Here is a 12,456-nt window from a genome sequence, read left to right as displayed (position 1 = left end):
GAGGCATCAGGTGCCATTACAGCACCCCACTGAAAGGACGCTTTGAGCCAGCATCTAGTAAAAATACCCCTGCACTCCATTAGTTCCTGCTCTGAGCTGTCACTTCTGGGAAAGCAGAAACCGAACTCCTCTGCGAGAGCTTCCGGCCGCTTCCATTTGGACATGGAGAGCGGCGGCGGTCTTGCGCATCTTAAAGCACTTAGCAACAAACTGCTTTTTGGAACAAAACTGTTGGGTGTTCTCGACTGGACGAGTGTTTGCAGAGTCGGTTTTCACTCAAGTGCATCCAAAAATAAGACTTTAAAGGTAGAATTAAAATATAAACTATATATAAATATAAATCTGTATAAGGCTTTACATGCACAAAACTGTCCAAGAAAGACAGTTCTTCACTAATACTTCCATAAAATACATGCTTTCATCATGCATTCACTTTCTAAAACAAGCTCTTGCTTGAAAATACACCAAATCTGAACCAAAACATAGCCTTCATAGGTAGAATTTAAATGCATCATAGTGCAGACTTCTATGATGCCTTGTTTTGGCCAAATTTTAAAGCAGCATGTATTTTTTGCAAATGCAAATTCCCAGAATGCATCGCAACCAAACTCGGTGAAAAGAAACAAAAGAAATCACTTATTTATACATTAATTTTAACTACTTTAATATCCAATATAATGTTTGAAATATAGTTAAATCCAACTTAAATGGACTGTTTACCCCATAGTTTAAGAGCATTAGCTCAGCAAACAACACAAAAGTCTATAAGAATAAATTGTGAGATTCTGCCCATGTAGAGCATTCAAAATCAATCACTTATGAGACTCCATCTTCCGTGCTGTCTTCGAAAGCAGATGGCAGAATAAATTAAGTCAGTTTACTAGGTTTTGAAAAACTAAAATCAATCTTCACAACGGTTTAACTTTTATATTTTACAGAAATGCTCATGGTGACATTTTGAAGTCCTCTGGCGAATCCTCAAATGCTCACGAAATACTAACGTTTGTTTTTGATAGTCCATGGATGGATGGTTTTTAGCACATTCACCTTAAGTTTAAATGAAACCATATTAAATTTTAGCAGCATCTACAAAACATGATCAACTGGTTATGCCTGTGTTCTCCAAATCTGGGCCTGGAGTGCCACTGTACTCTCCAACTTCTATAAAACTCATCATCTTTCAATTTTCTGGTAATATCAAAGATTAGCTTGTTCAGGTATGTTTGATTAGGATTGGATAAACTCTGCAGGACTTTTTTCCTCCAGGGGCAAAATTGCACCAGCTGTGCATAAATTACAACTTAGCCTAGTGTTTATATAAAGATTCACTAAAGTTATGCACTGCCAAATATTTTTGCATTGCACCATTAAGCTTAGTTGAAGCAAAAGATTATATATAAATTACGGGGGCATTTACACGAATCTGAAAACTTCATGCGTTTTGGCTGCTCATTTACACAGCAATGTTTTTTGGGGGTTTTACTTTTTTTTTCATTGTTTCAAACGGCAATTTTTTCCAAATGACAACATTATCATCTCCCTTTAAATGATAAAAACACAACTTTGTGAAAACTGTGAAGTCATGCGCATACATATTACGTGCTCAGTCTATTGGCACGCGTGAGTTTCTTTACAAAGCGACATCGCTAACTACTGGCCATGCATGCATAATACAGCGTTTTAGTCAATTTTGTGGATCCGTGTGATGTTTGGACAACATTGTTGTCAGTACACAAAACGTTTCAAAAACACATTTCGGCAAACTCTTCCATTTTGTTCTACAACCTTGTTGTGTAAATTTACCCTAAATATTTACAGAAGCCTCTGACTTGTAGTAACGGTTAGAATAAAATGGCAAATTGACTGAATTGCATCAATAAGCTCATGTATAACCTGATAGACTTCAATCCCCTAGACATAATAATAATGACATTTACATTTTAAGAGAAAGAATATTACGTTAAACTATGTTTAAAAATACCTTTGTTATCCATGATTACTGTTTGTTGCATGTAAAAAAGGTAGTTGTGATAAACTTTAACTTCTGCTCACATAATGTGAAGGCTTCTAATGGATCACTGAAGATAAATGTCATATTATACAACTGTGCATTACTTTACGGACAGCTTACAACCTACGAGCTGCCTTTAGAACAAATGGTGCAAATGAATAGAGTTACAAACAAGCTAATAGCTAAGACTCTAGTGTGGACTTTATGTTTCAATGTAAGTAAGAGCTTAAAAACAGCTGTTGCAACCCAACCCAGTGCCAGATGTGAAGAACTACGCTTTTTACGAACTTTCTCTTACAATGACGTATTTGATGAGTCTCATTGATCCTCTCTTGCACCTCAGATTTGTCCTGTACCTGCCCTTCCGACGCCTCCGGCCTCTCCAGCTCAGAGCCACAAACACCGAACAACAGCAGCAGAATGTGATGGTAGCGCAGGTCGCTAAAGACACCAGTACAGTGTTGGCCGCGAAATGCCACACTGACATCAAGCCTCCATCCCCACCAGTTTGAGGTGCATCACCTGTAGTGATGTTCCGGCTGATGTAACCCTTCGTGTCATTGGGGTACGGTTGACTGTCCACCATGCTGCTAGTTGGGGCAGTTAGAGAAGAACTCAAGCTACTGGTGGTTGCGGAGTTGACCAGTCGAGTGTGTGTGAAACTTAGGGTCAGGTATCTGGGGGTTGTAGAACCATATGTGTTGATTGTAGGATTCGTTGTGGTTGAGATCTGCAAGGTTCTTGTGTCACTGCTAGTTGTCTCTTTTGATTGGGATAGAGTTGAAGTTTGGGTTGGGGTTTGTAAATGCCATGTAGACGTCTCATATGCAGGGGTAGTTTGTGTTGAGGTTTGTAAGGGAACAACTGTAGAAGTTAAAGGGTCTATGGTTGTCCACTTTGATGTAGTAGTCGTCTTTTGGGAATTGGGTGTAGAGCCCATTTTGGTCTCTGATGTGCTTTGAGCAGTTTTAGATTCTATTGTCGTATATGCAGCTGTAATTTGGGTCAATGTTTGTAAAGGAACGTTTGCAGAAGTTAAGGGTTTCGTGGTAGTTGTTGCTTCAGATTGTAAAGGTGCATAAGTCTTAACAGTTTTTTGCACTGTTGTTTTTGGATACTCTTCTAATTTGGACTTATAAAGCGAAGTAGCTTGCTCTGTAGTTTGGTGTAAGGGTTGTCGGGTACTTGTCATGACCTTGGTAAAATATTTCAAAGACTTTTGAGATGCCAATGTGTTTGTAGTCTGTAGAGTTGAAGTTTGTAATCCCAAATGCTGTTGAGTAGGTGAGGAACTTGAAGAATGCCTAGTGTCTTGAAAAGCCGTCGCCAAAGTGTTTGTATTCTGTAGAGTTGTAGTTTTTAGTCCCAAAGACTGTTGGGTAGTTGAGGAACTTGAAGATTGCATTGATTCTTGGGAAACTGTCACCAAAGAGTTTGTTTTCTGTAGAGATGTAGTTTTTAGTCCCAAAGACTGTTGGGTAGTTGAGGAACTTGAAGATTGCATTGATTCTTGGGAAACAGTCACCAAAGAGTTTGTTTTCTGTAGAGATGTAGTTTTTACTCCCAAAGACTGTTGGATAGTTGAGGAACTTGAAGATTGCACGGTGTCTTGGGAAGGCATTACCAAAGAGTTTGTATTCTGTGAAGCTGTAGTTTTTAATCTCAAAGTAGTTGAGGAACTTGCAGATTGCATAGCCATTTCAGAAGCCATCGCCAAAGAGTTTGTAACCTGTATAACTGTAGTTTTTAGTCCCACAGTTTGTTGGGTAGTTGAGGAACTTAGAGCTTTGTTGGTTGGGATAGAGGTCAAAGTAGAGTCAAAGAAGTCAATTGTAGAGCTTGGGTGGGCTGTGGTTAAATAAACAGGCGAGGGGGTTGGGATTCTTTGGTTTAAAGTATCAGTTATTGTATCAGGTTCACCCGTCGGAGAGGTGGTCGTATGACGCATGTTTATCAATGCTCCCTGTGACGTAGAAGTCGTCTGTTGGGGATTGAGTGTAGAGTCCATTTTAGGCGCTGACGTAGTTGATATAACGTGTTCTGACGTGTTTTGAGTAGTTGTACCCTGTGTTGTAGTACATCGAGGGAGGGTTTGTTGTACTTGATGCACAGTAGGAACAGCGCGAGTGGTTTGTTGGGGGGTTGTGGGTGTTTTCGTGCTAGTGGATGCAGGACTGATTGAACGGACGGGTGGGTTGGGGGGATAGTTGAACTGACGCTTGTCAGAGGTCAGCGGCTCTGATACATTGAGTCGTGAGGAGGACATGTGAGGCAGCACACGCACGTTGGTGGTGAAGTACTTCCCGAAAACCAACAGATCAGGATCCACACCTGCGACACATCCAGCAACAAATATCTCAATCAGATCATTTATAAACTAGCTTTATCCTATTCAAATGAATATGTAAACTCAGGGAATGTACAGAATACTAAAATGCACACAGTAATTCTGTTCTGGCTTCAAATTATGTCTTGCATAGAAAAGAAGTTTGGTCTTTTTATGTTTGAAGGCTTTTAATGTAGGCAATGATGCGATCATCATTAAAAGAAAAGGAAAGATCATCGTGGTTTTAAATTTCCTCTAACCAGAGTAGATTTTGGTGTGCAGTTTCTCACCTTTAGTGACATTATAGAGGATGACATTTCCTCTGTGGTGAGGAATGCAGCTCTCAAGGTTCGGACATTGAAGATGAAAGCAGTTCACACTGTCCTGAGTGGTGTTGAAATGATACACAGCCAGGTTGCAGGAGACTGTACATGCAATTCATAAGGTAAAGTCCATTAACGAAATCTTTCATAGTTGAAGATTGTGACTTATACTTAAAAAATATAGATTTGTGCAATCACTTTTATTAATAAACAGTTGTTCACGTTTTTATTATTAAGTCAAAATGATAATAGGTCATTATAACTTACATGCATAATCAATAATTTATTTAAGAAACAAATTTCTCAAAATTTATTTTCCATTACAATAATGACTACATAAAGCATTTTACCTCTACAACTTATGCTCTTAAATATGAATATTGTTGACTTTTATGACTAATTGCTTGTGTTGTTCCTGATTTGGAAGTTGCTAAAAGCATCTTGCAAAATAATAAATGGGGAAAAAATGGTATTTATTATTTTATATTTTCTCAAGCTAAACATTTCACAAAAATACATTTGTGAGGCTTTAAACAGTATATACGTGATGTTCAAACTGAAGACAAAATGCATTTTTAACACACACTTCGTCACTAAATAATGAGCGTGATTGCAAATTAATATTTTTTATCTATAACCATCACTTTTCTTCATTTTTTAATCTCAATGTGTGGGAATCAGCTGGTGTTTCGGTGATTTTTAGTAGATGTATGGAGTCAGTCCTCCTCAGGTTCACACAAGTGTAGAGAATAACATTAATTATCAACATTTTCAACTGAACTAACCACAAACAAACTCTAGTTAACACAATTGTTACATAATGTATAAAATCAAACTTTTTGTGTGAAGTGAAGTGAGCCTGTACTGTCTTTCTTTCAAATAAATGCCACTTGGTTTGATGTTTTGATGGACATTCAGACAATTTGTTTAGTTCTAGGTGCTACTTTAGGTGGTCAATTCTACATTTTAAAGCATTAGACTCACAGTTTCGCGTGAGGCAGCAGGCTCTGCTGCACTTGACCGCAGACTCCTCCTGATAAAGCTTCAGGATGTGGGCTCCTCTGCGCTGAGATTCCTCTATGTCCACATACAGTCCTGGATATCTGCGGATCCAGCAGCTCTTATAGTAAGATGTCGGAGAGCAGCTGGAGTCCGAAGAGCAGATCAAACCCAGAATCCACAGCAAACTCCATGGGACGGTCATCGCGCGAGTCGTTCGTCCTGTCCGCGAGGCTGGAAAGTCAAGTCATGTTGTGAAGCGCTCGTGCTGTTTCTGGCGCAGGTGAGCGGAACCTGCGCAGGTAACAGGTGTGTGGTGATCATGAACGCGCTTGAGGCGAGCGAGAGCACATCGTTTATTCCCTCCTCCACGTTCATTCATTTATTCGTGCACAGATAAATAAATATTCTAAATAACCCTAACTTCTCAAATGGCGATTTTCCAAAACATGTTTATTTGTTTATTCATTTTGTTCTTTTCAAAATATAGCTACAAACTGCATTTGCAATGCTATGCAAATTAAGCTTTTTTTGTATTAACATTAAGCTGAATAGTTGATAGTTGAGAATGAAAATACTGTCTTTAATTAGCCTACTCGCCCTTTAATTTCTCTCTCCAAACCCTTAAGACATACATTCATCTTTACAACACAAATTAAGATATTTGTGATGAAATCCGAGAGCTCTCTGAACCTCCATAGACAGCATTGGTCCTTCTACATTTAATGTCCAGAAAAGTAGCAAGAACGTCGTTAAAACAGTCCATATGTCATCAGTGGTTCAATCATAATTTTATTAAAAATGAGGCTATGAGAATACTTTTTGTGAGCAAAAAAAAACAAAAATAACAACAATTATTTTCTGCCTCACCCTAGCACCGCTATTAATGGGTTTTAATAGGTCTTGCTATATTGTAAAGTCCCCTCTAAAGAGAGTTGTTCCACATGCAGGAGATATTCAAAATATAGGGTCACCAAAAATAGGCCACATTTGGATAAATGACTTATGTACCATCAAAAAAAAAGCTGTGCATGAGATCTAATGATATTATTTATAAATTAGCATGCTTATCTTATATATATATATATATATATATATATATATATATATATATATATATATATATATATATATATGCATGTGTATTATACACTAATATAGGACCTGAACACATTATCCAAAGACATTCACAAAGAATTTGAATGTTTTGTCAAGATCAAACCTCTTTTTAAAAAGCTGACCACCCCTGAAAGTCACTCTAGCTATAAATCAAACAAGTATCTTCTATTTCCCAATACATGTTTTCATAAATATTAATATTTTACACAATTTCCAGATTTGCTCAACAGTTTCCCCGTGGAGCACCAACGGCTCTTTGTTCCTCAGACGAGAAGTGTTTGATTCATTCTGGAGAAATCGGAGAGGATTATTCCAACTGAATCACAGGAGCTGATACAATGTTCCCCATCGGTTTGTGTGTGTTACAGCCGCAAGTTTGCCAAAAGAGACTTAGATCAGGTAGCAGAGTAGCTTTCACACTCCATTTTCCAAAATACAGCAGATCTATGAATCCTGCAAACACTGGCTGGAGAATGAGCGCTCGGAGCCAAGGTGAAGTTGTTGCGCCGGGATCAGCGTTGGAGTTTGCCAGGTCAGGCCGAGCATTTCACACTGAGGAGGCCTAATCCAACCCAAGGGAGCGGGTGAATTTTAAGGGCAATGGCGTAGTTTGACAGAAACATTGGCTGTGTGTACTAAACAGGCTTCAGTAGATCAATCCTTGCCATTATTAAGAACGCTGACATTTATTTTGACTTCTTCATGTGCATTAGGAGCCTGCAGGGTCAGGATGCTAATATTTTCTCAGTGTCAGTACAGTAATATATGTTGATGAACAGTATGATTATATTTAAAGTTTAGGTTGTGATCATGTGCAACAAGCCGATGAAGTGACATGCGACGTTCAGTAGAGATGTTTCCACCACTAGATGACGCAGGAGCCTCTTCAAACTCATGCTGATTGGCTGATGGCTCCTAAACTTGAGCTGTGACGTCAAACAGATTAGACAGGACAAATAAATATAACTTTTTTATGTAGCCATGCAAAAATAATAATAATAGGATAGTTAGTTCATTATTTCAGCAGAATATTACTCTGCCATCTGTGACTGCTTATTGTAATAATGCATTTGCTAAGGAAAAAAAAGTGTGGGTGCTTCCTTATACCTATTTACTAACTAACAAAGTAAAGGAGAGTTGCTACAAAATATTCCGTAAGTTCTATCGTGGAAACATTACATGAAAAAAAATGTCCTCTAGTTGCTGTTTTTGTGATGACTCTTGAAACTGTTGTTCATCTCTTTTGGTCCGTTCACAAAGAGATTTTTCATTAGAAATGACATTTATAATGAATGCACTCTGTTTTGGAAGGACACAGTGTTGGGTTTTATTGAGTATGAACAATCTAAAATGAAACCGTTTTATTTGGTGAATCTGATTTTGCTTCTTGCTAAATTTAATATCCACAGATGCAGATATTCAAACTCCAGCTTTAAACTTTATCTTTCTAACTTTTTTCCTATCTTTAATGATAAATAAGTTTTAATAAAAAAAAAAATTCTGTTTGTAATATATTAAACACCCCGTTTGTTTTCCTTTTTATTTGTGTTTACTTAATTTTTTTGTTATTATTGTTTATCTTTTTTTGTATTATTTTATGTGTACTGTTCTTGATTGTTAAGCATTAAAACAACAACTTTATTTATGTAGGATAGAAATCATTAAGTTAATCATTAATATTTTTGGTGGAAATATTATTTCTGTGTCTTCCGTAGAATCATTTATTTTAGCATCTAAAGCGGAAAAAGATTCAGTCCTTGCCACAAAAACCCAAAGGGAGAGGGTTTGATTTTGGCATTGGTGGGGACATAACGGCAGACAACAGACACTTAACTGTTCAATCAAATTATTGAACAATCAGTAGTCGCTCTATATTGGTATACATATGTCTATGCCTTTGAAAATCATAACAAGTGATGCCCGACTTTGTAAACTATAGTTCTCTCATTAAATATGAAGATGGCAAGCAACAGATTAATGAGTTAACACATGGATGTGGTTATATTATAAGTCAGACAGTGAAGTGAGCTGCTGTTTTTGTCACTCCTCTGAGGAAGATTCATTCACTTTAAATAATAATAATAATCTGGCTCTAAAAACTGTATCTCTACTATATTCATCCAATGTGTCTTCTTAAAGGATAAGTTTGTTTGCAGAATAGAAAATCTTGATGATTTACTCACCCCCATTTTTTTTTTTTTTTTTTTTGAGGAACACAATCCAGGACTTTTCTCCCTATAGTTGACTTCGAAGGCGGCCAATGATTTGAAGGTCAAAATGCAGTTTTCAAAGGGCTCTTAAGCGATCCCAGCAGAGGAAATAGGAGCCTTATCTAGCAAACAATCTTATTTTACGAAAAATTATATTCATACACTTTTGAACCACAAATGCTCTGTATGTTCTTGCTCTGTAATATACACAAATATGTTTTCATAGACCTTACATAATGAACCATTGCTTTTTTTCGACCTTAGACTGAGAAATTTCTATCTACACACTGTACACCACGGGCCCCCTACATGGGAGTCGCTATTTTGCGCCACCATACTTCTACAGTAGCCCTAAACGGACAAACTGCTCTGCAGTGCATGTTTCATTTGCAAATAAAACACTAACAACTAGTAATGAAAGAAATGAAATTGATATGAGCACCAGAAGAACAAAATAATAAATTTAAAGGGATAACACACTCTTTATTCCAAATATCAAACTGTTTCATACTGCCTGATTCTGCTGTCACGTAAAATTACACAGTTACATCTCTGTTTTTTACAAGCCCTTGTTGTGGAGAAAACCCCCAGAATCTTCCGGCTTCCTCAGACCAGTACAGAGTTTAAGTTTTCCACATTCAAGAATACATCTGATAAATACAATATAGCAAATCTACGAAAAAACACATCACTTAAACATTCAGTCATTATGCCGTTCACCTTAGTCCTGATAAATGATGAAAAACTACTGTTTGTCCACTTTTGGTTTGTAAAAAACAAAACAAATAGGTGACCATCACACCCAGAGTAACAAACACTAATACAAACACTTAGGGGCTAAAATGAGATGAAATGAAGAAAAACCAAAGAACTTTCTCATGCATTTCGTTCTCAATATACAAAAGAAAGAAATTCAAATGTCATGACATTCAGATTTGCCATTCCTGCAGATTCTCTGCTTGTGCCTGTGAGAGTCCTGTGCCCGGCGTGTCTTCGGGACCCCTTCAGGAGTCTGGGCTGCGTCCAGGAGGGGGCGCCGCGGCGTCTGTAGATCAGTGAGCTCAGACGCTCGCTCTCAGTCTTTGACGAGTCTGTAGATGTGATGCTGGGCTCCGTGCTCGCTGGTGGACACTTCAAACACGTATGCGATGCATAGCAAGGTCTCTAGAGTGTCTCTGTTGGTCACCACCTACAACACAGACACAATGTTTGGTCAACGAGCAGCACTTCATGCTACACTCACAGGATCCACTTGATTTGATCCTCTGGGAGTGTAAGTGTCTCCAAGCACAGGGAGCTTTTCATTTTGATGCAGCATTATGAAGACAAACAATGTACGAGTTATTTTCTTAGTAATAACTTTGAACGGATGTAACCATGAACGGTTCAAAATTGAGTTGATTATAATTTAACACAATTCGTTAAACATCAAAACATAAAACAATTTGGCTCCTACAAAATCATTGACAGCGAATGTGGTTTATGAAGCATATCTGACCCAGGGTCGGATATTTTACTAATACTAATTATTAATATCTTAGTTTTTGAATCAAGAAACATGACAAATGTTGCCTCACTTTCTGCACACACACTTACACACACACACACACACACACACACACATACACATACACATAAACACATACACACACACACACACACACACACACATACATATTTAATATATGACACACTACAAAAACTTATTTTGTAGTGTAATGATAATAAATATGAATGAAAATAATTTTAAATAAAATGTAAAAGAAAAAAATAATATATTAGCAATGCATTTGTTGCAATTTTTTGAAATATAATAAAATTGTAATATAAAATAAATCCCTAATCAAATACAATGTTACACATTCCAAAATAATACAATATTATACATTGTTCCCTTTATTTACACCTTTACTTAAATTGTACATTTCACATTTTAAATGAAAAAAAAATCAATCTATTTTATTATTGTATGAGAAATGTTGGCTCACTTTAAACATAATCATATACATACATTTTATTTGTAGATAATATTGATTTTATTAATATATTTACATTATCTATATGCTGCTGTACTATTCATATATTATTTATTATAGCCTATATTCAGTATATAATTGTAATGCGAACTACATGAATAAGGACATATGTAGAGTGTTGTTTTGGTCCGAGTGCGTCACTGTCAGTCGTTTGGACTCAATCGGGTGATTGTGTGTGAGGTCCCTCTGTGTCGGGTGAGAGGCCCATTGTTTCGGGGTCTCGGCAGAGGGCCGCGTCCCACACACTGGAGCTGTTGTCACAGCCTCATTTCTCTTTTCTTCAGCAGTCTTGAGTCTGTAATGACGGCTGATGTTAAACTGAATTAACTCACACTTACTGCTGAGCTGCAGGAATCACTTCACAATGAGGACAACTGTGTGATCGAAAAAAATTGCTCTGTCTGGCGCTCTCGTCGATTTTTAGGCTAAAAATCAGTTTTGAGTTTTAGTTTTACTCTAAACTAAATTGATCATAATTGCTGTCAAAATACGACAGTTTTTTAATCGTTTTTAGTGTGAAACCATAAATTTAATGCAATATCATTCAACAAGTCTAGTTTGTTTTATTTTAGTAAAAATGACTGTATAATTGGGGATATAAAATACAAATAAAATATATTTAAAATCAAATTTAACAATAGTATTTATAGTATATACGTATAAATACTGGGGTGCCTCAGGGCTCAGTTCTTGGACCACTTCTCTTCTCTGTCTACATGGCATCATTAGGTTCTGTCATTCAGAAACATGGCTTTTCATACCACTGCTATGCTGATGACACTCAACTCTACCTCTCATTCCATCCTGATGATCCGACGGTAGCTACTCGCATATCAGCTTATCTAACAGACATTTCTTCCTGGATGATGGACCATCACCTTCAACTCAACTTTGCCAAGACAGAACTGCTTGTGATTCCAGCAAACCCATCGTTTCATCACAATTTCCCCATCAAGTTAGGCACATCAACCATAACTCCTTCAAAAACAGCTAGAAGCCTTGGAGTTATGATTGGTGATCAGCTGACTTTCTCAGACCACATTGCTAAAACTGTCCGATCCTGCAGATTTGCTTTATGCAACATCAAGAAGATCAAGCCCTTTCTTTCGGAACATGCTGCACAACTCCTTGTTCAAGCTCTTGTTCTGTCCAAGCTGGACTATTGCAATGCCCTCTTGGCAGGTCTTCCAGCCAATTCTATCAAACCTTTACAATTAATTCAGAACGCGGCAGCAAGATTAATTTTTAATGAGCCAAAAGAATACACGTCACACCTCTGTTTATCAATTTGCACTGGCTTCCAATAGCTGCTCGCATAAAATTCAATGCATTGATGTTTGCCTACAAAACTACCACTGGCTCTGCACCCATTTACCTAAATTCGTTACTTCAGACTTATGTGCCTCTAGAAGCTTGCATTCTGCAAGTGAAC

The 12,456-nt window shown here is 37.3% G+C and overlaps 2 protein-coding genes across 5 annotated transcripts in view; both read right to left on the bottom strand.

The window, feature by feature from the left end:
• Window positions 1-2,215: 2,215 nt before the first annotated feature.
• LOC113042806 (MANSC domain-containing protein 4-like) lies at window positions 2,216-5,910 on the bottom strand. The gene is made up of 5 exons (XM_026201806.1): window positions 5,645-5,910; window positions 4,628-4,762; window positions 4,076-4,342; window positions 3,932-3,992; window positions 2,216-2,688 (listed from the first exon to the last, which is right to left on the bottom strand). Exons 1-5 carry the CDS (start codon window positions 5,862-5,864, stop codon window positions 2,292-2,294), a joined length of 1,080 nt encoding a protein of 359 aa, XP_026057591.1. The 5' UTR covers window positions 5,865-5,910; the 3' UTR covers window positions 2,216-2,291.
• Window positions 5,911-9,441: 3,531 nt separating this feature from the next.
• LOC113043019 (transcriptional enhancer factor TEF-3-like) overlaps window positions 9,442-12,456 on the bottom strand; it is a 34,649-nt gene continuing 31,634 nt past the window's right edge. For 3 of the 4 annotated variants that reach the window (XM_026202109.1, XM_026202111.1, XM_026202112.1), the window contains one exon: window positions 9,443-10,177. In XM_026202109.1, coding sequence (XP_026057894.1) covers window positions 10,064-10,177 — 114 coding nt within the window. In that variant the 3' untranslated portion in view covers window positions 9,443-10,063. Of the gene's footprint in view, window positions 10,178-12,456 lie in introns of all 4 variants that reach the window. The other variant, XM_026202110.1, reaches the window with a different exon arrangement.

Source organism: Carassius auratus, chromosome 25 (genome assembly GCF_003368295.1).
Source record: "Carassius auratus strain Wakin chromosome 25, ASM336829v1, whole genome shotgun sequence".
NCBI classification, from domain to species: Eukaryota; Metazoa; Chordata; class Actinopteri; order Cypriniformes; family Cyprinidae; genus Carassius; species Carassius auratus.
Note: the sequence above shows the minus strand (reverse complement) of the source record. Positions and strands in the feature narration are given on the sequence as shown.

What these genes read in the sequence shown, in the direction of transcription:
- LOC113042806 (XM_026201806.1), bottom strand. Translation starts at nt 5,864, where the DNA reads ATGACCGTCCCATGGAGTTTGCTGTGGATTCTGGGTTTGATCTGCTCT. An exon ending in CCTCTATAATGTCACTAAAG is followed by an intron (nt 4,343 to 4,627) that starts GTGAGAAACTGC and finishes GATGTGTCGCAG; the next exon opens with GTGTGGATCCTGATCTGTTG. An exon ending in TACGACCACCTCTCCGACGG is followed by an intron (nt 2,689 to 3,931) that starts GTGAACCTGATA and finishes TACAACCCCCAG; the next exon opens with ATACCTGACCCTAAGTTTCA.